The sequence below is a fragment of the Varanus komodoensis genome, unplaced genomic scaffold (genome assembly GCF_004798865.1).
Source record: "Varanus komodoensis strain SLA01 unplaced genomic scaffold, ASM479886v1 scaffold16, whole genome shotgun sequence".
NCBI classification, from domain to species: Eukaryota; Metazoa; Chordata; class Lepidosauria; order Squamata; family Varanidae; genus Varanus; species Varanus komodoensis.
The window spans coordinates 21,996,124-22,021,090 of NW_025335468.1; the positions used below are offsets into that span (position 1 = coordinate 21,996,124).

Genomic DNA, 24,967 nt, shown 5'->3' on the forward strand with positions numbered 1-24,967 from the left:
TCAAAGCTGCATGCATGACGTGTGCATAAACTCTTTCTCTCTCTTTCACACACACACACACACACACACACACACAGAGAGAGAGAGAGAAAATGAGAGAGAGAGAGAGAGAGAGAGAGAGAGAGAGAGAACCATCTGTGAAAACTAAGAGTTCACAACACTAATCATAATAGCTATTACACATTATTACATTGCACTTATATCCTTCTTTTTTCCCTCTTGTGAGGAACCTAATCATAAATGGCTCCATTTTTATCCTCACAACAACAAGCTGTGGGGTTGGTTAGGCTGAGAGTTAGTGACCGGCCCAAAGTCTCCCCGTGAGCCCCATGGCAGAGTAAGGACCTGAACCCAGATCTCTCCGGTCCTCAGTCCCAGCATTCAGACCAACTCACCACACTAGATCTCTCATTAGAATCAACAGTATAACATTGTTTGTTTGCTATTTCAGTGACATGTCATTGAAGGGAGGGCAAAATTTTAATAAGCATAAAACGTACCAAAGCAATAGGTCAATACCTAGTACTAAAAACATAATCATTATACCTACATTTAGGCACCCACTCAGTGATTCATCCCGCAAAACCTAATAATACTTATCCCACCTCTCTCTCTCTCTCCTCCCCTCCCCATGAAAGAGCAGCTCTTACATGCACTAATGATTCTTTCAACAGATGGAGCATCATGCACCCAATCACATGGTGGTGTCCCGCCAGACACACGTTGGGAATGATGATTGCGGCTGGAGTTGCATATGCACTGTGTAGGACCGGGAATACTGGGGGCTGAATCCAGTATCCGCTAGGGCAGGGGTCCCCAACCCCTGTTTGGAAGTGGGCTGCACAGTAGGAGGTGAGCAGCGGGTGGGTGAGCTAGCGAAGCTTCATCTGTATTTGCAGCTACTCTCCAGTGCTAGTTTCACCATCTCAGCTCCACCTCAGAGATCAGGCATTAGATTCTCATAGGAGCGTGAACCCTACTGTAAACTGTGCATGCGAGGGATCGAGGTTGCGTGCTCCTTCAGAGAATCTACAGCCTGATGGGCTAAGGTGGAGCTGTGGCAGCGAGTTGTATGATTACGTTATAATGCAATAATAACAGAAATAAAGTGCACAATAAATGTGACACACTTGAATCATCCCAAAACCATCCCCCCATGGGTCCATGGAAAAATTGTCTTCCACAAAACCGGTCCCTGGTGCCAAAAAGGTTGGGGACTGCTGTGCCAGGCGAAAGAGAAGGAAGTGTGGTATTTCTTGGCTGCACTTTTCACCTGCTCTAGACATGTGGGACACCCCTAAAAGAGCATGAAAGGTGGTGTGGAGAACTTCTGAATGGGTAGTGGGCAAAAATCATCCTCTCTCTCTTTTCCTTTAAGAAGGGCTTCCATTAGATCAAAGATATTTTTGTGAATGGAAGGACACCTTTTGATGAAGCCCCATGTCTCAGTGACCACTCTCTTTTTTATGCCCTTTCAGGGACTTTTAGATGGTGAACTGTCAAGATAGGACTTTCCATTCATATTGTTGCTAGTCCTCAAACCACAGGTTGTGGTGTAAACTGCCCAGAGAGCTTGAGATATTGGGTGCTATAGAGATGATGATGAAGATACTACCAATCATAGATAGATGGGTAGACAGAGAGAGAGACAGAGGTGAGTAAATGGGAAAATATTGTCTTTCATGCTCTATTTGAATTGGAATTCCACTTACTTTCTAGAATGTATTAGATTAGGACAGCTGAATCATGGCTGGATGGAAGATCTCTGGAATGAGTAATCTCCACTCCTGCCATGGGCAATGTTTGCCAGCCTTCTACATTTCCTTTGACTACATAAACATTTCAGGTATTGTTTGGGAAGGGTGATTGTTGCCTCCATGTTGCTCTGTTGATGCAACATCCAGGGTTGGCCCACAATGCTGGCCTAATAGTACAGACCGTGATGAAGCCGCATCAGCAGACCAATCCTTTCCTGAGACCTCTGCACTTCCTTAATGGTGCAGTGCCTTATCTGATCCAGATGTTAGCTTTAGGCAGAACTGAAGGCATACCTTTGCAGAAGTGACTGAGAACAAGTAAGAGCAGCTGAGCCTCTAGTAGTTTCCATGCTGCAGATAAAAATAGAAAGCAGGTATCTTTGCATCCAGCTAGCATATTGGATGCATGCCATTCCTCTTATTGGTTCAGAGAAGCAAACTGCTCGAAGTAGGTAGGAAAAGGATTACACAATCTCTACTCAGCTGCAGATCAACGTGCCAGATAATATTAGAACCTTTTGGTATGGTAAAAGGAGAGCTTATGTAGCAGGGAGCCTTCTCAGGAGGTGGGTAAGGATGCTGAAAAGACATTTTAAGAACATAAGAATATGGCACCCATGGTGCCCTTCAGTCTTCCCTTCCTGTTGATTGTTGTACAAGATTGTTTTATTGTTGAAGTAGTTGCACTAGTTATAGTTATTATTTTAATTGAGAGGCTGGAACATTGCAAAGAACATACTTGCCTCAAGTATTAGCATCTTGCTTTTACTTCCGAGAATGTCTTTGTGGGCCGAAGGCATTTTTGGAAGATTAAAATGGTGGGTGGTTGGAACCCAGCTCTTCCTCCTGCAACATGCCTTGCTAACCAAGAAAAAAAGACAAATGTAGGCTGTAGGTGATATAGAGCATCTTTGAATGCTTGAGAGTGGAGGTTGCATCTTGGGAAGCCAGAAGGAATAGCAGGGAGTGGGAGAGAATTTTGGCAGTGCTGTGTGTGTGTGTTTTGCCAGGGTTCCTCCCTCCTCCCTCCCTCCTTTGGTGTGCTGAATGTGTATGCATTTTGCCTGACTCGCTCTAGGTGTGTTTCCCTGAGCACCACTAGTTTGCCTTCTGTGAAATGAACTTTTTGTCTAGCATTGTGCAACAGATTTGGATGATGATTTGGAGTTTGAGACCCAGACTCCACTTCTACCACTGTGAGTGTTTTGTGACTACCTGCAACCACCAAGGCAGCCATTTTGTTTGCCATTTCAAAATTCCACCTTCTGGGGATGCCCTGAATAGCCCTTGACAGACCATCAGCATGGAGCCCATGTTCAGTTGCTCAACTGAACTGAAGTATATAGGAAAAATGCATTCAGGTTCTTTACCTGAGATCAAAATTGCTGCTACCCCCACTTCCCACCCCCAGCCTTCTATAATTCATTTTATTTATTTATTATTTATTAAAACATTTCTATGCCTCCCCTTGCCGAAGCCTGTATAATGTAGATGAGAACCCACTATACCAGGGATGGCCAGACTTGCTCAACAGAAGAGTCACATACGGTAAATGCCAGATGTTTGAGAGCTGCAAGACATGAACACACACACACACACACACACACACACACACACACACACACACACACATTTTAATTACTAACTAAGAAGCAGTTAAGTGCACAGAAAAGTGAGTCCCAGAATGATCTGTGGTAGCATTTCATCTCAAGGGGGATGAAGATACATTGGAGACTTGGCTTTTACAAATGTTTGGAAATGAAAGTTTATTCTATTGCTTAAATGACTTCTGACAAAGTCGCTCAACTAATCGATTAACATGTATTTCAGCTAATGCAATCCTACACACACCTACCTAGGAATAAGCTCTGCTGAACAGAGTAGGACTATTGCTGAGTAAACTTCTGTTTACTTTGCTTGACTTGCAAACAAAGTGATGTTCATGACCAAAAATGGCTAAAATGACTAAAACCCCTTTGAAGTGGGGCCTTTGTGTTTCCTTTTAGCTCTGTATATCAGAGGAACAGCCATGCACTGCCACCTTGGGAGCCTGGGTGCAAGACATTGTCTGGCAGCAGAAGCGAGTGGGAATCTCATCACCAGCTGCCATGCTGGAAGCTTTGGTGAGGACCCGATCCTGCCCTGGAGTGCAGCTGTTGTATGGTCCGTTCAGCTCCAGCAGGGTCCACAGAGGAAGCAGCCTGGTTTGGCACACTGGCCTCAGGATCAATTCCACATCTTGCCTGATCAGGTGTGCCCCATCCCGTCCTGTCCCTTCCCCACTCCATGCCAAAGGCAAATAGGGACATTACAGTGGGCTCTTTCAGCTCCTCTGTGAGTCGCAAAATAAACAAAGAGCACATGCAGTTCGTGAGCCTCTGTTTGGACACCCCTGCTAGATACACACACAGTTCCATGCTGTGGGTTTCTCTGAGAGTCTCCATCTCCTTCTTTCCCTCTGTCTTCCCACCTCTCTGGGATAAACTTGTGGAACTGTTCCAGGGCCAGGAGTGACTCCCATGGGCTGGTGGAGAAGAGAAAGTGTCCTCTTAGAAATTCAGCAAACAGCAGCAACTTGAAGTAGGAGATCCATCAATTGTTTTCTTGCTTCCATCCCTGCTCCTTCCCATAACTGATTTTTCTTGAACTTGCCCAGTAAAGTGGAGAAGAAATGCAATACTGCTCCCTCCTCCTCCCTCCCCTCCTCCCTTTTTAATAAAGCTTGGAATGTGCCCATTATCCCCTTGCTTCAAAAATTGAAGTGGACCAAAATCCATGTCTACCCAGAAGTAAATCCCATTATCATCAATGGTCTCACTCAGAAATAAATTTTATTGATTTCAATGGAGCTTAACTCTCAAGAAAGAGGGGCTGTACATGCTTTCTGGAATGGAGGACTGACCCAGCAGTGGAAAGATGGCAGTAGCACCACAAGCTCTCCCTGGTCTCTCGTCATCCCCTTCTCCTCCTCCTCCATGACTTTTGTGAGGAGCTGTGATTTCTTTTTCTTTTTCTAGACAATCCTCATTTGTTTGCTCCCTTGCATCTCAGCATAGATGAAAAACAAAGCCCATTTGCCTGTAGATACCACCTTTTAAACGACTCCTATTTGTTCCTGCAATTAGGTGTGTGACACAAGATTATGTTTTAAACCCAGTGGAAACTGTGCTATATTCATGTGTATGTGCCTCCTTTATGCAAATACATATTTTGCATGCATGCTGCAACATTCTCCTGAATGAACAGAAGGGGCTCTCGTGAACATGTGCAACAGTTGCATCCCTGTTGAGCGTGCGGAACAGTTCCACCCCTAGTGAACATGCTAGGAGTATAGGATCTACGTGTGGGTTCCCTGTGTGGTGAACCAGTACTTTGAGGACCTAGACCTGACCTAGACCTGACCTACATAGGCCAGCTGGTTGATCCTAAGCAGCTGCTGGTGGTGGTGGGTGTTGCACAGTTCAGTTGAACTTGCTTGCATTCCTGACTTACTCCATAGTTCTAACTTCTGCCTTTTAGCTCGCTCCAGAGTGCTATTCATGGCCCAGTCCTTATACAGCCCCACTTCAAGGATCCCTGAATGCTGAAGAAAGGAAGAGAAGGAGAATAGGATCCCGGATTGGAATCCAGCTCTTCTTCTTAGCCCTCCTGCCATGGCTAGGAAGGATAGAGCTCTTCTTCTGAACGGATAGATCGTGCCACCACTTCTGTTCAGTGAGGAAGAATGGCTTGTTCTCTTTCAGCCATAGGTTTGCTGGTAATAGGGAGGGGGAAAGGCGGTATAACAGGAAACAAAGATAAATGTTGGTCCAGTGTGGATGACTAGTGTTGCAAAAAAGTTCTAGGCAGAAAATAATATCCCATGGGAGTGGAATTGAGCTATAGGAGACCTTGCATATTTCATTCAAGCAGGAGGAGTAACTTCTGTGATGTGTTCAAATGGGGGATTGCACATTTTTCACTGTGACATGTACAACATGTTCACACAACTCAACTGGAGGAGAATTGCTTGGAGCAAATGCTTCTTTTCTCTCCCAGTTTCTGTATGATGGTTTAATTTGTCCTTAGAGCTGGCTTGCACAGTTCATAGTGCACCAAGACAAACATAGCCCATCAGCCAAGTGCATCAGCCTGTGAGCAGCTCACTATTCCAGTTTTTGCAGCTTACTTGGGATTGCAAACAATGTATAGTTAACAGCACAGGATTGGTTTTGTAAATCCCAGATGTGCATGTGAAGGCCTGGCTAATAAGCACATCTGGAACCTGACCTAATGCAAAGGTCTCCCAGACACCTGAAATTGAATGTCTTAGCACAGCTTTCTATTTGAAGTGGAGGCATGACTGAAATTGTAGCCTCAAAGGATTTGCAGAAACACAAGAAGGGTATTAACAGGTCAGATCAGTGGCCCATCAGATCTTCAGCCAGTGGCTTTAAACATTTTTCCATGCTGTTCTGTCAGCTGGCACTACTTGTTTTCTTTTCGCAGCAGACACACATGTGAATGCTCGCACCACAAGACAAACTCCATCAAAAGCATATTCTAATAGGCTTTTCTGATCCCCGTGCAGTCTCACTTTGCACACCCCTCTGCTCCTCCCGAGCTTTAATAGCTCTTTAGCCATGGCAGCTAATTTTGCTCAATCCTGCAGTAGGGTTGCATATGTCATTTGCATAATCCTTATTTCCTGCAATAGATTTTGCAATGCATTATACATGGGCTGCTTTTTGAAATGGTTTGGAAATTGCAGTTGATCTAGAATTGAAATGTAAGATTATTACATGTCAGGGAGTGATTTTACCACCTTCAGCTTGTCCATTACATGGTCTCCATTTTGTTTCTGGGCCCATTTTCAGTGGCCTCTTTTAATCATTAAACACTGAATATGTCATGAACAGAGCTGGCTGGAGTCAAGGATCAGACTAGATGGCTGGGAGACCTCTTCTGACTCTGTTTCTATGTTCTGTGTTTCTAGATAGCTCTGGATCAGGTTGACCAAAAGAGCACCTTAAAACTTGAGATCATATTTTGAGAGCTTCTGCCAAATGAAATGAGGTGGGTGGCCACTAGAGAGAACTTATAATGAAATAACCCTTTTTAGAATTCTTGGACCTGAAAGCAGATTCTGTCTTCAGATAGACAACACTTTCAATGGATGATGAGAGCCAGTGTGGTGTAGTGGTTAAGAGAATGGGACTGGGGCTCAGGCCCCGCTCAGCCATGGAGCCAACTGGGTGACTTTGGGCCAGTCACAGACTCTCAGCCCAACCTACCTCACAGGGTTGTTGTTGTGGGGATAAGATGGAGGAGGAGATGTAAGCTGCCTTGAGCCTTTTGTAGGAAAAAGGCAGGATATAAATCAATCAATCAATCAATAAAATGATTGTTCTCTGCCAGGCCTCCAGAGAAGGACTGTATTGAACAGTATACAAAAACTTTTAATAAATACTAATAAATTCTTGAAAGAATACCTGTTTACCCTGCATCTATACTGCTCTGAGATTTTGTAAGGACAGGGAGGAAACAAACGCACTGTAATAATAAGTAAATAACAAGACATTCACAACAGGTAACACTAACAACAAAGTTGCAAAGTTGCAAAGGTGTCATGGGTTTTTGCTAGCCTGGAGCAAAAAAGCTAAATTATGTGTGAGAAGATCTGCAGTATCTCTGCCTATGGATTTTGGTTTTGTCTTTGACTTCATTCTCTAAGGTTGTAGTGGTATACACACTTACCTGAGGAGTAAGTCCCACTGAATTCAATGGGACTTGCGTACTTTTGAGTAGACTTGTATTGTGCAGGTAGAAATGTCAAGGATACCAAAAATAATGCTTTTGACACTAAATACTCCATTGCCAAAGTTAATATTTACTAGCTGAATGAGGACCGGCCTTGTGTATCAGTATCACGTAGCACTTTTATAAGCTTAGCACACATAATTGAGAACCACTGTATGTAAAAGGGATTTGGTACATATAATTTTAGCCATCAGTCACAACTGTCATTGACATAATTATGTTGTTTAATGGGATTAAGATTAAAGTACAAATTTGCTACAGTACCTCTTTTACTTCCAATGGTAGTACTATTATTTTTACAGTGTGCTCAGTTTAGGCAACTTTAATAAAGTTTTAATTCATAGCATTCTCTTCTGCCATTATGCAATCTGAGAAACTGTTGAATTTGCTTGCAGGAGATTATACAGCCACAGAAAAGAAAGAAGGCTGATTTTTTAAAGAATTGCCTTAACAGATACCCTGATAAAATGCCCTGCTTGACTGCACCTTGATTTTCCAGGCCATTCAGATACAGCTTTCAATTGTTTATTATTTATTTCACTTATTTTCTATACCACCCCACAACAGAAGCTCTCTGGGTGGTTTACAAAAACCCATTAAAGCAGACAATAAAAACCCAATAAAAGCACCACAAAATCAGAAACACATTAGACAGTTTAAACCAGCTAAAAACAGACAATAGCAAAAATGACTCTGCTAAACTCCTGGGGCAGATAATTCCGGTCAGGCCCCTGAGTGGCCAAGTAAGTCATTAAAAGCCTCAGAGAAGAGGGCTATCTTAACCTGACCCATAAAAGAGGACAAGTTTGGCACCAGCCTGGCCTCACTGGGGAGGTTGTTCTATACACAGGGGCCCACCACTGAGAAAGCCCTTCCCCTTGTCGCCCCCTTGCATGCTTCCCTCAGAGTTGGCATTCTGAGGAAGGCCCCAGAGGTTAAGGCTAGTGTCTGAGTAGATCGAGGTTGGGAGAGCTGCTCTGACAGGTATTGAGGTCCCAAGCCATGTAAGGCTTTATAGGTTAAAACCAGCACCTTGAATTGGGACTGGAAGCATACAGGCAGCCAATGCAAATGGGGTAGAACTGGTCTTCCGTGTTTGGACAAACAGTTATTATGTTACAAACAGTTCCAGTTATTAATCTGTCTGCCACATCCTGCACTAGCTGTAGCTTCTGAACCATCTTCAAGGGCAGCCCCACGTAGAGTGCCTTGCAGTAATCTAGAGAATCCCAGGGCAGAGCTTACTGAAACCAGGCTATCCCTATCCAGATAGAGGTGCAACTGGACCACCAGGCAATGCTGGTAGAAGGTGCTGGGCCACCTGAGCCTCTAGTGACAAAGATGGATCAAGGAATCTATGCTTTTCACAGGGGTAGTTCTGAAAACTTGGCATGCCTCTGAGGGCCAGATCACTCCTGATGCTGAATGTGGTACTAGAAACAATGTCAGTTTAAATAATAGCAATATTAATTATAGACACAGGGAAGGGCATTTTCCTTAAGGACAGCAGCATGTAGTAGGTGGAGGTGAATGCATTCCTTCTCCAGACACTATCAGAAAAAAAATATCTTTCATCCTCTCTATCAGCTCTGGAGGGAAAATATTCCCACTGGAAAATTCGATAAAGAGTATGGATGGGCAATGCGTCTTCCAGATGGACATTGACTCCCATCATCTCTCACCATTGCCTATTCTGGCTAAGGCTGCTGGGGACTGTAGTTCAGTAACTTCTGGAGGGTCATACATTACCCACCTCTGCTATAAAAAGAACTGCAGCCTGATATTTGCTGTGTTTTACAGCAGTAATGGGCAGAAAGTAGCTTTCCAGATATAGTTGACTTGAGCTGGTAGAATTCTTGACCATTGGCCCTACACCCAAAAGCTCCTGGGAGCTGAAGTCCAACAATGCTGGAGATCTACTCTTCTGCCATTGGCAGTGGTTCTTTTTTGTTTTTATAGATCCAAAGACACTAAGTTCCTCTGTGGGTAAAGACTGTAAGGCTTTATTGGTAAAATGTTATACTAGCAGACTCAGAAAGAGGTGATCAAGAAGGCAGGTAGAGGGTATAATGCTTATGTCCCTTCTGTTATTGGGGCCCTTTTAAGAAATGAAAGTGGGGAAACTCTGGACAACATGCAGCGCCTTCTGCAGTTAGGTCTGTATCAAGGTTCTACTCTAGGGAAGGGTTTTTGGTGTTCACCATAACCGTATCTGCTCCCATTGAACAAGACAAAATGAACAATTTACACAAAACTAATTGGAAAATGCAACTATACAGGCACCTTGGACATTCTTGGGCAGCCATGCAGTGGTAAACTCTGCTTCCAGTTTGGTCAATATAGTGTTTGTATATAGTTCAGACTAGACCACATCTAGTTCAAGCTCACCCAAACAATGAGTAACAGCTATCTAAACAACTGGAGTATGGCCAAGGGATAACTGAGTGACCTTTTCAGCTCTCAACCACATTTAAATTGCACCCACGACTATTACAAAACAAAATTAACAAGCTTCTCACAGGAAACTAATAGACACTAGACAGTAGGAAACACCAGTATGCAGCAAACTCAGCCCTGATGGAAACGAAATTAAGAACAAGAATGGTTATATACAGAGAATGCCCAGACACAAGGATGGAATGGTCATACACCAATATCACACCATGATCACAATGGTCCTCCAGACTTTTCCGCTACATCTACTTTCTGTGCATCCCAGCTGGGGAAAACCTGAGAGAACTGTAGTTGAGCAGACCAAACAGCCTTCCCCAACCTGCTCCCCCCTGGATATTTTGGGGCCCCTGCCAGTCTGGCCAAGGGCCAGGCATTCTGCAAAATGTAGCCCAAAAATCTTGCTGGAAGAGGCTGTGACCAACTATTCAAAAGGTAATGCAGGTGAAATGGTGGTGTCTATTCGATGCTGCTGCTTGCTGACCTTCTAAGAGCCAGGCTAAGCATTTGTCCCATTACACACAGTGGAGCAATACATGATTAAGTTCTTTACTTTAGTGTAAGCATGCAAGTAAACATGGAGCAAATGTATGTGTGCATGCGTGTTGTAAGGAGGACGGCTTCCCCTCTCCATTTTTGTCCTGAAATTCCAGCTCCCTCCAACTGGGCCAGTGGGGTTTAAAAACATGTCTCCATTGTAACCATCACTCTGCTATGCAGGATTTGATGAACATTTCTTTGGCCCTAAGACTGAGGGCAGAGATAAAATAAACAGGAAGCTCACAGTGCTCTGAAGATATTGTCAGGTTTTTTTTTTAAATCATTAATGACTGTCTGTAGCTCATAAATGGATTGGATGCTGTTCTGCCATTCTTGGCTGGTTTTGCTTAGTTTCATGCCCAATTCCTGCTGCTGCTGCTACTGCTTCCTTTGCCTAGGAAACAAGGCATCCTGCAGCAGAATACCTGAGGAGTGCAACCTTTCATGTGGGGCAGAGAAGAGGGTTTAAGCATGTGGTCAGTGTAATTCCCATCAAGGTTTAAAAGCATTTGTTGTGATGATTTTTTGTTTGTCATATACCTCCTCATTGACATAGCAGTGCAGAAAAGTTTGGAACTACTGGGTTTATTTAAAAACACCACCACCAAGCATTTCTTAAGAAAGGAGTACTGAAACGGAAAGTTCTTTGTAATTGTTATTGCTGAACTGTTGTCCTAACTAAATTGGTGGCAAGAAAGTAACCATGACCTTTGGCCAAGGAATATTCTGTGAATGGGCAAAGAAACTCAGCCACAACCGAACTGTGAAAACATTGGTAAGAGGGTGCGAATTCTGTTTAGTATATCATCTAGTTGAGGCAATGCAATATTTCTGCCTGTGCCTTTATTCCCATCATCAGTAGGTCACAGATCTTTCTCAACTGTATCCTTTCATTTTTCTGGTTGTGGGCAATGCAGCACTGTGATGTTTAAACATGTTATCAGTGTCTGATGTTGAATCTACAACTCCCAGAAGAACGTTGATTGTGCATATTATGTCTTGCTAGCAAAGCACCACACATCTGTAATGTTGTTACATCGCTTTTTTGGGGGTGACTTCCATTATCAGAGTTGCTTTTTGGGACCTTGAAGATAGCAAGGGCTTGGTGGCAGAAGCACCATTTGTGGCACTACATTACCATTTTGAGAAATGGATTTAATTAAGATTGGATGTAGGTGACCCAACCTGGCAATTTAGCACTTGACTACCTTTAGCCAAGTCAGGTGGATTCTGTGACTCTGTAGAGTAATTTTAACTTTAAGGGGGAGGGATGTATACCGTTGCACATGTGCAAATGAACAGAATTCTCCTATAAAAATCAAATTCCAGTGATGATGGAATGAAACCCACGAAATGCAGGTGGAATGGATTTAAGAACTTTTGTACATCCCTATGTTCCACTGATGGCTGTTGGATCAAATAGAGGCTTCCATCGGTAGATGGGAAGGGGATTTTTGCCAAGAACTCATGTCCTCTGCACTTCTCCCACGCCATTGCTCATGCTATTCTGAAAGTCCCTTACTGCTTCAGAGCCTATAGACCCTGTGAGCTGGCCACAAGTATAGGTTTTTTTCCTAGGCATAACAATAAACAGTCTGAAGCACAGTGTATATGACTGGGCTCCCCAAACAGCAATTTAACCTGGTACTAATTGAGTACTTACATTCGCTTTTTCACTGGCAAAATATGCCTACTATTATCTTCACCCTGCTTCACCAGTGGCAATGGAAAGAACCTCAGCACCAAACCCCCCGTTCATTCATTTCATTCCTTTATTACCTTTCTCTAGCACACAATAGTCAAAGCTCTTTAGGCAGTTCACAATATGATCAAATGTAATATTAAAGTTTTAACTCACAAATATTTAAACAGTGCAAAACACTTAAAATTAAGATAATGGACAGGACCCAATTTAAAAAAGGAACAAACCCTGATATTAAAATGTCCCCTCATGCCATCAAATGCCTGGTAGTGGAGGAAATTTTGAACCTGGCACCCAAAAGTTGAGAGTATTTGTATCCAGGGGATCCCATAAACAGGAGGCACCACAGAAAAGGTCTTCCCCCCCATTGCCTTTCTCCAAGTCTTTCTCAGAGAAGACAATCAGCAGATGGACCATGATATTGATCAAAGTGAATGGATAGGTTTACAACTGCGAAAGGGGCTCCACTAGATATTGTGGTCCAGAGCCATACTGAGCCGCAAAGAGCAAAACCAACACCTTGAACTGGGCTTGAAAATATAGAGACAACAGGCATTATATTGGTGTTCTCAGTGTTTGGAGCACCCAGTGAGATTTGGTTCTCATGGCTTGGATTTGAGGAACATAGAGTTAGACTCATCCTTTCTGCCCATGTTGTGACCCTGAACCAGACTGCTTGGCTCCAGCTGGTCTTTAAGCCCACAAGTTTTGCTTTGTGTGTCTAAGAGCAGCTACAGGGGTGTAGTGTGGATTGGGGCTCTGGTATGGGGAAAAGATGTCGGGCTGCAGCTTGAAACAAAATAGAATGCCCACTGCAGTTGCCATTGCAAAAATAAAATTATGCTGGTAGAGCCAGCGAAAATTCTGAGAAGTGTTTTTCAGGCTTGGCTCTGAGAAGGGGATGCCTTCTATTGCATGTGGGAATGGGAGATAATCCTACCTGCATGGGTCACTTTGGAGGTCTTCTTTAGTGAAGCAGCTGTCAACTAAATGTTTCAGTCTGTAAGACATCATAGCTATCTTAATTAAAAAGGAAGGGCCACTGGAAAACATGTGGAAGCAAGAGTAAAGTGTGAAGGGAAAGATAATTAAATGAATGCACATAAGCTTTGCTGTCCAGCCCTAAAGCGATTAATTACAAAAACGGTTATTAAAGTTCTGGTAAATTGCAATTCCAGTATCATGAAGGAGTCTCATTGCTTCAAGCTTTCTGTTGTCTATGTCCCTGCAAGATTATACAACTCACCTTCCAGATCAGGCCATTATTTGCAATCAACCTGCCTCATTCATGAGAATTTATGGGGTGTTCACAGGTGTCATCTTCCATTTGTGTCTCTCTCATCTTCTTCTTCCATCTTTTTTTAAAATCACAGGACCTACATAAAGGAGAAGAGATAGAATCACTGCACAATATACATGCCACTGATTGCACAGGGAGCCACCTATTTGGGATGCCCCCCTAATCACAGATTATTTCATTTCCAGGAATCCTCGTTTGTCCGTCCACTGTCCTTAGCACCAGAGAGAAGTTTTTTTGCTGTACAGAATTACAAAGGTACAGAACAGCAAACAACAAGAGATGTGCTGGCTCGTGTCATTTGTAGTCATGAGTGAGACTGGTGTTGTGTCTCCAGGACAGGACTCTTGTCTTCTAGGGCACTTCTGCCCTCATGGACTGAACAGCTATCACTGCTTGTACCTAGGCTCTGGTTTAGAGATGGAGACAAAAACTTTACAGCCCTGCAAAGGAGATGTGTGGGAATGGTTAAGTGACACTATCTACCCATTTCATTCCCTGCCGTCCCCTTTTCCTTTTGCCTTGAATATTTTCCAGCGTCAGGGTCTTTTCCAATGAGTCCTTTCTATGTGACCAAAGTATTTGAGCTTCAGCTGCAGTATTTGTCCTTCTAAAGAGCAGTCAGGGTTGATTTCTTTTAGGATTGACTGATTTGCTTTCTTTGCAGTCCAAGGGACTTGCAGGAGTCTTCTCCAACACTGCAATTCAAAAGCGGCAATTCTTCGGCATTCAGCCTTCCTCATGGTCCAGCTCTCACAGCCATGCATTACAACTGGGAAAACCATAGCTTTGAATATACAAATCTTTCTCAGCATGGTGATGTCTCTGCTTTTTTTAGTATGCTGTCTAGATTTGCCATAGCTTTCCTCCCAAGGAAGAAGCAGCAACGTTAGGAACAGGTTCCTAAGCACTCATATTTTCCTCTTCATACCAATGGGATAATGTCAATGCAGTGGTAACCTCAAGTACAATTTTGAGGCAGAAGTCAAGATCCCCACTGGACAGAAGGAGCAGTAGAGTTCAGTAGGGCTGACTTATCCCATGTTGAAATAAGTGCAGTGATACCAATTACTATCTAAAGAGGGAGCCTCCCTACCACACCATTAGACTTTTAAGTCCTGTCTCAATAGTTATTTAATTGCACTAGTGAGCAAATATATGCACAAACCTGTAATGTGTGCAAATCATGGTTTGTAGTGTGGTAGCAAGCTAGCAAGGCATTCTTGCAAAGTTCCAGAGGAACTATCGGGCTTTGCTTCATACTGTTGTAAGAAAGCCCTGGAAGACTGAGTAAATCTGATTACAAAGTCAAGATGCTCTTTGTGAGCCCTCAGGCAGTTAACATGTGTGATTGTGACCAATGGCTTGGATCCAAATGTTGCTGGCATGAGGGTGATGCAGTTCTGTTCATGCAGGGTGTTGGTGTCCAATTTTGTCCCATTTCCCACCCCGCTTCATATGCTATGTTGAGCAAGGGGAAGAGACTTGTCTGGTTCTCAAGAGGAGTGACTTTTGATCAGGTGCAAAGGGCTGTAGCAGAAGAGGTGGGAGATGGAGGAAATCTCCATTGCATGAGCAGATATCTGCTTGTAGGTCTTGACTTGCAAGGTAGAGTCTGCAGGATTAGGACATAAATTAACATATGATTATGATTATGATCTACCAGTATAGGGCAGTTTCCACTAGGAATATGTTGACACTATGAAGTCTAGTTTGTTTCTTAAGGAAATTTGCACAGCCTGAGCCAATTTGGGTACTTTGTGCAAATATTTTATTTATTTAAAACTTTTCTATACTGTCTCATCACAGATGTCTTGGGACAGTTTACAACAGCATTAATAAAATAGAATAAAAATAGAAGTAAGAATAAAAGTAGCACAGATTCCAGTCTTTGGTGTAAAAACCACAACTTAAAATAATTTAACAATTAAAATATTGGGAGAATAAAAACGTTTTCACCTGACGCCGAAAGGAAAAAAGTGTTGGCACCAGGTGAACCTCTCTGGGGAGCATACGCCACAGCATTTTCCATAGCATGCTTTGTACAATTTACACAGATCAGAAGTCAGAAATGTCATTGTTCTAACCTAATTTACATCACAGGATTGCTGAAATGATGCTCTGTACTCTTCGGAGAAAGAGTGGATGTAAGCAAAATGATCGCTTTTAATCAGTAGCTATCTAATGTGCAAATTCAAACCTCATTCAATTTGCCTGGTTTTGTTCAGGTATAATTACTTCAAATCTTTATAGCATCTGTGAATATAAGCTGGGTGGGTATGTCCTAGAGCTGGAACAGAGGACATATGGCCTTCCATATGACAGGCTATAACTTTTATCATCTCTCACCATTAGCCATGATAGCTGTGGCTACGTTGGAGTTATTTTGTATTTTTCCAGACTGGCTAAAGTAAATCAATTGCATCTACAGGCATTTTTGATTTAAGCATGCTAGCCTTCCTGCTTTATTTTCGTCAACCTTGTACCATTGGTAAGAATGGCTAATTCTTCTATTTTGTTCATGCTGAGGACATTTTGGTATTAAGTTTGCCATTTGTACACCTACAAGGCTGTATGGTTGTCTGTCTGAAGTCTGATTGCCCTTTTATGAACACATAACAAATTGGAGACAGTTTGTACTGATTTTTCTTTCTAGGTGGAACTATACAAAATTGAGAGAATCTGAGGCTGCAGTTTTATATATGTCTATCCAGCAGTAAGCCCCACTGAGTTCAGTGGGATTTACTCCAAGCTAAATGGATATGCGAGAACTACCGAGATGTTCAACTTGGGTGTCAAAAGTTAATTTTTTAAATAACCTTTTAAAGCAAATATGAAATATTTCCTTGTGTATATTACTTTTTTGTGTAGCGGTCTAATTTGTAAAGTAATCATTCATTTGATTTGTCTAGTTTTATTTGATTATAATACTAACTTTAACACTGCATATTGAGGTAGGGAAATTCTTTCCGTCCAAAAGCTGAATTTGATTTCAGAGAAGCTCTTTGGAACAACATCCCAGTGGTGGGTAGGGCCAAAAAAGGAAAGGTACGGGCCAGAAATGCACAGAATGCCAGCATGTTGTAGCTTAAAGTTCTTGCTGCTAGCAATTAAGCTTTCAGAGAGACTTTTCAATCTATTGGAATGCAGGGAAGCCACCAAACCATCAATTCTTGGGGAACCGCCATGTGGGGAAGTCCTTTGGCTGAGGGGCCTTCTTCTATATTATCTACAAATGATGCGTGGGTATGCCCTTGAGCAAACGAGGGGAGTCAGCGGCCTTCCAGATATTGCTGGACTACATGCTATCTGGGGGCTGATAAGAACTGGAACCCTGAAAAATGATGTCATGACAATCTTCTTCAGCAGCAGTGGTTGTTAATGCAGCTGATGATACAATCAAATTGAGGGCACAACCCACAAAGCCAATCATTACAGTATCGTTGATGAGTTTTAAGCACACACTTAAGCAGAGCCAGTGTGGCCTGGTGGGTAGAGTGTTGGACCAGGAACCTGGGAGATCTGGGTTGTACTCTCTACTCAGCCATGAAGCTTACTGGGTGACCCTGGGCCACTTGCTCATTCTCAGCCTAATCCACCGCACAGGGTTGTTGTTAGAAGGATAAAAATGGAGTGGAGGAGAATTAAATAAGCCATTTTCATTTCCTTGCAAGAGGAAAAGGTGGAGTGTAAATGCAATATAAGGATGATGATGATGATGATGATGATGACAGTAATGCTAAATTTAATCAAATGCCCCTTTCCACTGAAATCTATGGGACTTAAAGGTTAAATATGGCTGGATCATGGCCAGCATGACTAAGAGGGGCCGGGATTTTCCAGCAGTCACCTCCATGGATGCATCAGGAAAAAGGGTGTTCTGTGAAGTCAGCCTTACTGTCTTTCTCCAGTCAGTTGTAGCATAATTTGTGGGTAGCAAAAGCCAAAAAGAAGAAGTCCAGTCATATTTGTATGCCATTCTTGGTTTTTTTTTTTTATGGATTAGCATCAATCAGGAAGTGTCACAATTTTGATTATTTTTAAGGCATGTTAGGCCTGGTGAGGTATTCTGTCTTTTGGCATTAGACCTTATTGGTTGGAAGCCAAGATTTAATGGAATGACTTTCTAATTATGAGCCTGGATATAGAAATTAATTTCCAGCACCTGTTTCCTGGGCTGTATAAGGAAAGGATGATGCTGAAAAATGGAGAAAGAGGGCTTCTGGATTCTGTATAGCACCAAGATCTGTTGCACTAGATTCTATTTCATGTAGCACTTAGATGCATGCTCAAAAGCAAATAATACACACACTGGTTTCAATCCATCACAGAGGCATAATGCCCATTACACTAATACTCAGTGGGACATTACTGTGTTCCCCCTTTGGACATAGCCCTGTGGATTCTGGCCATTGATATATCACACTTCAGTGTACAAAGCACGTAAACAGTGATGCTCTCAAGAGAAAGATGGGAAATACAATTCTTACCTTAAGGACAGCCATAGCTGCAATGCCCTGATCCATCTCCCATGGTTGCAGGACTATGGAGATCTGGAAAGAGGGGCACAGTCACACTGAAGAAGCATCCTGGGACCGGAGTTGAGGGCTGCCTTTGTCCAGCTATGCTAACCAATGGTTGTATGGGTTGGGAATCTTGGGACTTGCCACCAGGTAGGTGAAGGCAGGTTTCCACAGGATCTCATCCTACCTGTACAATCTCTATATTATATTTCCAGGAGTGCCGTGGGTTAGAGTGATGGGGAACTAGATCCATGTTGCTGCTCCAGCATAAGGGTCAGACCTGAGCATGAGAACCCTACTGGCTATCAGACTTTTTTAAAGCCCCCTTCAAAGTGTTGGTTCTGATTTAAATCCCCCAAGAGATGTTTTGGTGGCTGTAAACAGTGCAGAAAGCTTCACCTACTGGGTGCCATAGAAATCAGTTTATTAATTAAAATAACTACATCACCCGGGCCAGATGGTAAGATCATCTGTCAGTGAACTATCAGGCATATAAAGTGTGGTGATCACCCATGGCACCCAACCTGGACTTCTTCCCTAGAAACTACTTTATTTTTTGGCCAAAAAAGTAAAAAAAGGCAAACAAAAAGTCTTTGTTCTATTCTTTAAAGCCATTGGGTATTTCAATACATAGCTTGTTTTAAGTGTGATTAATCTTTTTGTATTGACATTTGCTTTTCATTTTCTGCACCTTATCATACTTATTTTCCATTGAAAACCACCCTGGGATAAAGAATATGAAGGGTAGTAGACAAATGTTATAAATCAGAGCTTTTAACCTTCCCTATCATTTACTTTCAGAATATATAAATTGCTGTATAATGTTTCACCCCCACAGCTGAGCTGTTACAGCTCAGATTGAAAGAAGGACTGGTTCATGTCTGACTTTTTCTTGTCCAATATTATGCAATACCCAATTTCACTCCTTCCTTCCTTCCTTCCTTCCTTCCTTCCTTCCTTCCTTCCTTCCTTCTTTTCTTTTCTTTTCTTTTCTTTTCTTTTCTTTTCTTTTCTTTTCTTTTCTTTTCTTTTCTTTCATGTCTTCTGAGATCTGGATAGCAGATAGTGTTGAAAGAAAGCCCGAGCCCTTCGGTTGCTTGGGTGGAAAGTTATATTAGAGTATCTATAATTCAGTTTTGGATATTTCTTTCAATAATTTATAGATTAATACCAAAAGTGAATGCCAAAGAAGGATGAGAGCTATGGGTGGTTGAGCGCAGCCGGGGAGAGGGGGGCGAGAGGAAAGAAAAGAGGCGTTCATGGAAATGCCGGCCACCAGGGGCTGATAGAGAGCTGGAAAATCTCGGGAATAAATCAGACCTAGCCCAGCCGTTTGTCCTTCGGTGGATACATAAACACAATCGAGAACTGGGCAGGAGACTTCTGCAAAGGAGAAGCCGGGAGAAGAACGGGGAGCGCGCGCGCGCGCGCGCGCAACAGGACTTGTTCGCCCCAGAATGTTGAGCTAATTCAGGCGCAGGGGGCGCTTGAGCGGGACGCGGAGAATCCCGAAAGGGACCCCCCCCCCCAAAAAAAACCCTTTATAGAGCATTAGAGAGTGAGCGAGAGCGAGCGAGCGAGAGAGATTATTTGTTTGTTTATTTTGGTGGGAAGGGTGGCGCAGAGCGGGAAAGAGCACAGTACCCATCCAAACCAGAACAAGTGGACGCTGCCCGTCGAGCGAGCGAGTTTGGACGCCGAGCTGTGCTGGGCTGCAGCCCCGGGGGTGCGTGAGCCCGCGGGGGGGGGGAACAGAAGGGGGGGCGGCGGGAGGGGGCCGAACCGCCACAAGGCAGCGCGGCGCATCTTCTTTGTCAAGAGCAACAGCCTGCTCGGTGCGAGGGATTATTGCGAACGGGAGATTTACAACAATTGCTCCGCGCGAACGGCCAGACTGGGAAAGCGCAACGAGCCGCGCTCGCCACAGCCATCGTCTGATCCCGCTCCTGACGAGATCCTCCGGCTCTGACTTCTCTCCGCCCCCCCCCCCCGGAGCCCCCCCCTCGTTTTTTTTTTTAAATACCTCTGCTGGAGCCTGGCTCCCCCCCCCCCCCCGCACTCAATGGCTGCATTTTCTCAAGCTCACAGCCGAAAGAAGTGATCGCTGCGTTTGCATCCCGAATTCGGTCACCAAACTCGGGCTCTCTCCACACGGGGGGCGTCCTCGCGTCGCGCAAGAAGAGGAAGCACTCGCTCCTCCGGCTGAAGCCCGACTTCTTTTCTTCCTCTTGAGCGCTACACCTGTGAAAACAGGTTGCTCGAAGAAAGCTCGTTCTCCCCGCCCCTTTGCCCCATGATCTCCATCTCTCTTTCCTTCTGCAGATCCAGACGGCTGCCTTTTCTCTGCCCACGGCGGTAAGTCGAACGGAATGTGTTGTCGCCCCTCCCTCCACTTGCATGATGCTTAGAGGTTTATTTAGATATGTGCTATAGCCCTCCTAAGAAGATTTGTCTCCGAAGCATGTTTTTAAATGCTAAGTGTGTGTGTGTTGGGGGTGGGGGGGGCATGCGAAAGCTTCATCGCCTTTGCTGCTTGACTCTTCCTCGTGTAACGCAGTCTCTTCTCTCGCCTATTTCCTCATCTCTGCCTTGTTCCGTAAAAGCTGCCATCATTCACGTTCAAATTTTGGAAAGTGCTGAGAGCATCCTTCGACCTAATCAGCTCCGAAGGTGTAACTCGCAAGCTGGTGGTCAGGGATGATTGTGTACTTTGTGCAATCTATGAGAAGGTGGTGTGTTGTCATGGATTCAGGGCAGAATTTGCATTGTTCCCTTTGATTCTATGTCTGTGTCCATTCATTTCGAACCAGGGTGAATTCCTCCAGATATTTGCTACCTAGCTGTGTGTACCCCTTGGTGATATTTACAGATCATTTTATACATGCCCACCAAAACAGCAGTGTTCTTTGATTCACAGACCATCAAGTCGCACATTGCAATGTAGATGCACGGTCAAATTCTCTCTGTAGTAATGAAAGCACTCTCCGAGAACAAGTATTTGAAGACAGAAATCATACACACCCATGCAGCCAGCGATGTTGTACTTGCACCTATTCTGCATCCATACCTTGCTAGGCACAAGTATCTGCCCATGCTTGTTATGTAATGCAAAGCTACCTGCATGCATTGTGGATTTGCATTCAAAATCCTCTCCCTCGTGATAAAAGAATTCTTGAGTGAGCTGTGGGTGTGTAGATGCCTGCATAGTCCTTTCACTATATCTATATATAGCCTGATGCACACAGACTCAGAAATTGTGTGTGCAGTGTGGGTGGCTGTACAAGGACTGAGGATGAGGAACAGGGCAAGTAAGCACAACTGAGCCCTTTGATATGAAATGCCATCGTTTACATCTCTGGATGATGACGCCCCCTTTTCTTTTCTCGCCCGCCCCTTTGTTTGTTTGTGTGCACGCATGTGTCTCAGGTTAAGTGCTTCTACTGCATAAGAATGACCAAAAGGTGATCAGCTCTCCAATGGGGAACTCAGAGCCAGCTTTTCAACCTCCTCCTCCTCCTCCTCCTCTTGCTACAGTGGCTGCTGCCCTCCTGGGTGAGGTTTTCTCAAGCTTAAGACATTGTTGACTGACTGGTGAAAGTGGGTGCATTTAGACCTCCTCACTGTGTAAATCAAGTAAAGATAGGAAGTTCCTTCAACTTTCTAAAAAGCCCTGTTCATCAGCAATCTCCTCGCTAGGCAGTTGAGACTACTGACTATCTTGCACTTGATTATTTTGAAGAACTCATGATCTGATACATTATATGTATATATATGAACAGCTCTTTGCCATACTTTGTGTAGGTGCAGTCCTTGCTTCCTTCAAAGTGTCCACGGAAGATCATGAACTCAGAGCTGTGGAATTTTCATAAACTACTGAAAAATACCTTAAGTGATGGGATGTCCAGTGTAAAAGGATGTAGTGGAGGAGAAGTTCCTGACCACCTTAGAAGGTCATTGACTCTACTGCTCCTCTGCAAGCAACCTTCAGTTATTTATGATAAATCCTCTGGCCAGTAAGAAATGGCATTCTCCCCTTTTGGAAACAGGCCCATGGAAAACACAGGCATACTAACGTGATGGGATAATGCTGTCAGGACCTCGATTCCCAAGCCACCATGGTCTCGTCCTTCTCATGCAGAACACCCAGTGATGCCTACTGAGAAAACTGACATTGCTTTCCCTTCCTGAAACTTCTAAACAAACCAAGACAACATGGAGGTTGCCATGGTAAGCGCAGATAGCTCTGGGTGCAACAGCCACCTGCCGTATGGATATGCAGCCCAAGCCAGAGCCAGAGAAAGAGAGCGACTGGCACAGTCCAGGGCAGCTGCAGCAGCAGCCGTAGCAGCAGCCACAGCAGCTGTGGAAACTGGGGCTTCTGGAGGAGGGGGAGGAGGAGGGCCTCATCATCACTACCATCAGGAGCAGAGTCGTGGAGCTTCCTCGTCTTCCTGTGGTGGGAACGCGTCACGGAGCAGCTACCATCCGAGCGGAAGGAGGAGGAAGCAAAGGAGGAAAAAGGTTCCCTGCCTTGGTGGCAGGGAGTTCGGTGCCTCTTTCCCTTGCTCTGAACTGCTGCCCCTTAGTGGCTCAGAGGAGAAGATCCTGAAGGATTTGAGTGAGGAGGACGAGGAAGAAGAAGAGGAAGAAGAGGATGGAGAGGACGAAGAAGACGAGGAAAGGAAGTTCTACTATAGTGATGATGTGGAAGATGAGTTCTCCTTTACAGACCAGCCCCCTGAAGACGGGGCTGGCCCAGGGGGCTATACTTCAGTCCGCTATAGTGAGTATGAGTGCTGTGAACGAGTTGTAATCAATGTGTCTGGCCTGCGATTTGAAACCCAGATGAAGACCTTGGCCCAGTTTCCTGAAACACTGCTGGGGGATCCAGCAAAGCGGGGAAGATACTTTGACCCACTCCGGAATGAGTATTTCTTTGACAGGAACCGGCCCAGCTTTGATGCAATTTTATACTACTATCAGTCTGGTGGGCGACTGAAGAGGCCAGTCAATGTACCGTTTGACATTTTCAGTGAGGAAGTGAAATTCTATGAACTTGGGGAGGAGGCCATGCTCAAGTTCCGAGAGGATGAAGGATTTGTCAAGGAAGAAGAGGACAAGGTACTGCCTGAAAACGAATTCAAGAAGCAAGTGTGGCTGCTATTTGAGTACCCTGAGAGCTCCAGCCCCGCTCGAATCATTGCCATAGTCTCCGTGTTGGTAATTTTGATCTCCATTGTCATCTTCTGTCTGGAGACGCTGCCAGAGTTCAGGGATGAAAAGGAGCTCATTTTGACCCACAGCTTGGAGAATGGTAACGAGACACTACAGCTGCAAGGTGAGGGGCATACCATCTTCAGTGACCCGTTTTTCATTGTTGAGACCGTCTGCATCATTTGGTTCTCCTTTGAGTTTACAGTCCGCTTCTTTGCCTGCCCCAGCAAAGCAGCCTTCTTCAAGAACATCATGAACATCATTGACATTGTTTCCATTTTGCCTTACTTCATCACCCTGGGTACCGACTTGGCCCAGCAGCAGGGCAGCAATGGCCAACAGGCCATGTCTTTTGCCATTCTGAGGATCATCCGGCTTGTCAGGGTGTTTCGTATCTTCAAGCTCTCCAGACACTCTAAGGGTTTGCAAATCCTGGGCCACACTCTCAGGGCAAGCATGAGGGAACTGGGTCTCCTAATCTTCTTCCTTTTCATTGGAGTCATTTTGTTTTCCAGTGCTGTTTATTTTGCAGAGGCCGATGAATCTGCCACCCATTTTCAAAGCATCCCTGATGCCTTTTGGTGGGCCGTTGTGACTATGACTACGGTTGGTTATGGGGACATGAAACCCATAACTGTGGGTGGGAAGATAGTTGGATCCCTGTGTGCCATTGCAGGCGTGTTAACCATTGCTTTACCAGTGCCAGTGATTGTCTCCAACTTTAACTATTTTTATCACAGAGAGACTGAGAATGATGAGCAGACCCAGCTGACGCAAAATGCAGTTAGCTGCCCATACCTTCCAACAATACTCAAGAAATTCCGAAGTTCATCATCTTGTTCCACAGAAGACAAATCAGAGTACTTGGAGATGGAGGAAGGGGTTAAAGAGTCTCTTTGTGTAAAGGAGAAAAAGTGTCAGGTCACAGGAAACGGCAATGAGACGGCAAAACAGAACTGTGTAAATGCAAAATCTGTGGAAACAGATGTTTAACTTTGACTGTTTCCAAACCCATTCATGCATTAAAGAGTGCATTGGTTAAAAAAATGAAATATGCAAACAGGAATCTAAACAAGCATATAGAAATATGCCATTTGCTGGTTAAACATGAATTACAAAGCATTAGTAAACTTGTATTTACATATCAAGTAAATGATAGTGGAGGGGGCTTTCCCTGAAGTAGTTTCAAAGTTTATATTTTTACTAGAATGCAGGTGTTTTGCACATGAGGGAGACAATTATACTTTTAAGGAGGGTGTGTTTGACTATCCGCCTCGCTCACTGCCCACTGGTAAAAGTTAGCATTTCAAGGTATTTACTATGTAAGAATCAATGAAGTTCAATAGCCATGTATTCATTTGTTGATGCTTTAAAAACAGCTTCCATAATTCAGTGGATTTCATAGTCTTTGATTTCAAAATGCTAAGGATTATTGTGGGGAAAGTTATTCTATTGAAAGTCCAAATTTAATCTTAAAATGCTAAAGATTGGTGATTTTTTTTTTTTAAAAAACCACACACAACACCCTGAATATTCAATTGTTGAAGAGGTTATGGAGCCCCTAAAATCATTTATTTTTATAAGTCTTTTGGAAACCTTGCAGAATTTGTTAAGTAATACATGGAATTGAAGTAAGAAAAATATTTAACATAGTCTGGATGTGGTGGAAAAGTGACTGGATTGC

General features: G+C 43.8%; 1 protein-coding gene across 1 annotated transcript; it reads left to right on the forward strand.

Annotated features, from left to right (window-relative positions):
• Positions 1 to 22,281: 22,281 nt before the first annotated feature.
• Positions 22,282 to 24,276, forward strand: KCNA4 (potassium voltage-gated channel subfamily A member 4). The gene has a single exon (XM_044425887.1). The coding sequence runs from the start codon at positions 22,282 to 22,284 to the stop codon at positions 24,274 to 24,276; it is 1,995 nt and encodes a 664-aa protein (XP_044281822.1).
• The last annotated feature ends 691 nt before the right edge of the window (positions 24,277 to 24,967 follow it).